Source organism: Pygoscelis adeliae, unplaced genomic scaffold (assembly GCF_000699105.1).
Source record: "Pygoscelis adeliae isolate BGI_AS28 unplaced genomic scaffold, ASM69910v1 Scaffold461, whole genome shotgun sequence".
NCBI classification, from domain to species: Eukaryota; Metazoa; Chordata; class Aves; order Sphenisciformes; family Spheniscidae; genus Pygoscelis; species Pygoscelis adeliae.
The window spans coordinates 613-3,044 of record NW_008824029.1 but is presented as its reverse complement, the minus strand read 5'-3'; the positions used below and the strand labels follow the sequence as shown (position 1 = coordinate 3,044).

General features: G+C 59.6%; 1 protein-coding gene across 1 annotated transcript in view; it reads left to right on the top strand.

Annotated features, from left to right (window-relative positions):
* The window catches only part of LOC103919686 (ankyrin repeat and fibronectin type-III domain-containing protein 1-like), a gene marked incomplete at its 3' end in the record, with an annotated part of 187,168 nt that overhangs the window by 184,325 nt on the left and 411 nt on the right, over positions 1-2,432 (top strand). The window contains exons 19-20 of the mRNA XM_009327232.1: positions 1,486-1,654; positions 1,903-2,069. Coding sequence (XP_009325507.1) covers positions 1,486-1,654; positions 1,903-2,069 — 336 coding nt within the window. The remainder of the gene's footprint in view (positions 1-1,485; positions 1,655-1,902; positions 2,070-2,432) is intronic.

The window sequence follows — 2,432 nt, the reverse complement described above, 5'->3', positions numbered from 1 at the left end:
ACATCCTGTGCCACGTCAAGATTCGCTCCAACCCCAACATCTCCAGGTGGGGCTTGCAGGACAGCTCACCCAGGGCAGCCAGGCTCCTCTGTCCCATCCAGCCTGAGAGCACCCATCACCTCCTGCTTCTGCTCTCAGGCTCCTGGTAGCAGCGTAATATTCCCTCTCAGCCCCACGGCCTGCCATGCAGGGCAGCCTGGAGCTGGAGCAAACCAAGGTCCCCCTCTACCTCCACAAGTCCCGCATCCCTTGGGGTGCTGCACCGTCTGGGGAGGAACAGCCGAGCAAACACAGCTCTCGTAGCGTTCAGGTCCACCCCGAGCTGCTCCCTCCTGCACCTGTCTGTCTCTCCCTTCTCCAGGGAGGAGTGGGAATGGCTGCAGAAGATGGCCAGCGTGGAGGAGCCCATTCCTGCGGAGCCAGAGGCTGAGACCTCCCCTGGGGAGGAACAGCCGAGCAAACACAGCTCTCGTAGCGTTCAGGTCCACCCCGAGCTGCTCCCTCCTGCACCTGTCTGTCTCTCCCTTCTCCAGGGAGGAGTGGGAATGGCTGCAGAAGATGGCCAGCGTGGAGGAGCCCATTCCTGCGGAGCCAGAGGCTGAGACCTCCCAGAACCACTTGTTTCAGGAGCTCCAAGTGGCCATCAAGGAGCTGATGACCCTGGTCAACATCCCATTGCAAGAGGTACAGGCAGGTGCCGAGGTCTGGGGAGGAGGGAGGGGAAGGAGCCGTGCAGCACCATGCTGGTCACCGCAGCAGGCAGGGTACCGCAGCCCCTGGTCCCTCTTTGGGGGCCTGAAGCATCGATCAGATTTTAGTCCCGTGCAAATAGAAGGCATCTATTGCCTTCTATTGCCTTGTCTGTTGGACAACCAGCACCTGAAGCATCTGCCTGCCCAGGGACAGTGTCCACAGGAGCTGTTTGTCTTACCCTCACATATATCTCCAAAGCAAGGGTGGTGAGTCTGGGTTTGCACTATTGCCTGCCATGTGGTTTGGTCCTGGGCTCAGCCCTTGCAGCACGAGACTGGCCCAGCTCTGTCCCTCCAAAGCGGGATGGTCCCTGGCCAGCCATGGGATGGAGCTGCAGCCTCCTGGGCCAGACTGCACAGGGAGAAATCCCTCCTCCACCATGCTGAGTATTTGCTGGGAAGGTGTCCAGCAGCCCCAGTGCCAGGCATGTGCTTCTGGCTGGGCAGCTGTGAGGCCACCTCTCTGAGCAGGGCTGAGACCATGGCTGGTGGCACGTCCTCTCTGAGACCCTGTTGTAGTGACTTTGACCAGTAGCTTAGAGGCTTTTAGGAGAAGTAAGAGAGAAAGAAGGGTGCACAGATTATGCCAGAAGCAAGGAGCCTCTGGCTGTGTGCTGAAACAGCAGTGTCCCCTGGCTGCGGGTGGTCCCTGAGGATTCCTCTGCGGATGAGGACTCAGTGGAGGGCCCGCCAGGTGATGTTTGCGGCTGTTACCTGCAGTATCTTCTTGCAGGCCAAAGATTTCCGTCTGTACAGCCAAGAGGTGCTGGACTTTGGGGGCCAGGTCTCCTTCCTGCTGCTGCTGCCTCCGTCAGACGATGTCTGTACTGCTCCGGGTCAGAACAACCCCTACACCCCTCGCTCTGGCTTCCTCACGCTGCCGCTGCAGATCTTCGAGCTAGGTGAGGAGAGAGAATGCCAAAACCCAACCTTGCTGGTCTCCTTGTCCTCTGAGACCTCCCAAGAGCTGGGACGGGCAGTGAGGTGGGCTGGAGCTCCCTTACCTCCCCCAGGAGAGGAGGGATGGAGGGGGATGCTGAGGGCTCTCCCGGTGGACTAGAGTGTTATCTCCTCCCTGCGTTGGATGGGTGCGGAGGAGCCTGTAGGGCACCCACAGCAAGGGACCTGATACTTTTCCTTCCCTTCCCAGTCCATTTCTTCACCTACGACCGGGAGTTCATCACCCAGTACTGCCAGGTGTCCGCCCTCCTGGAGCTGGAGTCGCTCCTCTCTCAGCAGAGCCTCAGGGAGGCCTTCTCTGATGCCGAGCTCTCCACTGCAAAGCAGAGGCACCAGCAGGTTCAGGACTACATCCAGGTACGCAGAGTAGGAGCGCGCTGGGAGGGAGCCAGGCTCAATAGTGCCCACGGGACGTGGCCAGGACAGCCATGCCCTGGACGAGCTGCAGGAGCATCCCCACCACGGCTGTTCACTGGTGTTCCCGGCTGTGACCCCGTGGGGTTTCTCTGACATGGCAGACAGGCAGCATCAGGCAGGGCTTCGTCTAGCAACTTCTTACTGCAATGATCACATAAAAAATCCTGATTAGAGAGCTGGAGGCTCCTGCTCTGCAGGTCCCCATCTTGCTAGAAAAGGGCCTGGAAGTGCATTTTGGGATGGACATGCAAAAGAGCACCCCATGCTACCCCCTTTCCCAGCACCCCTGCCTGCAGCAGGCAG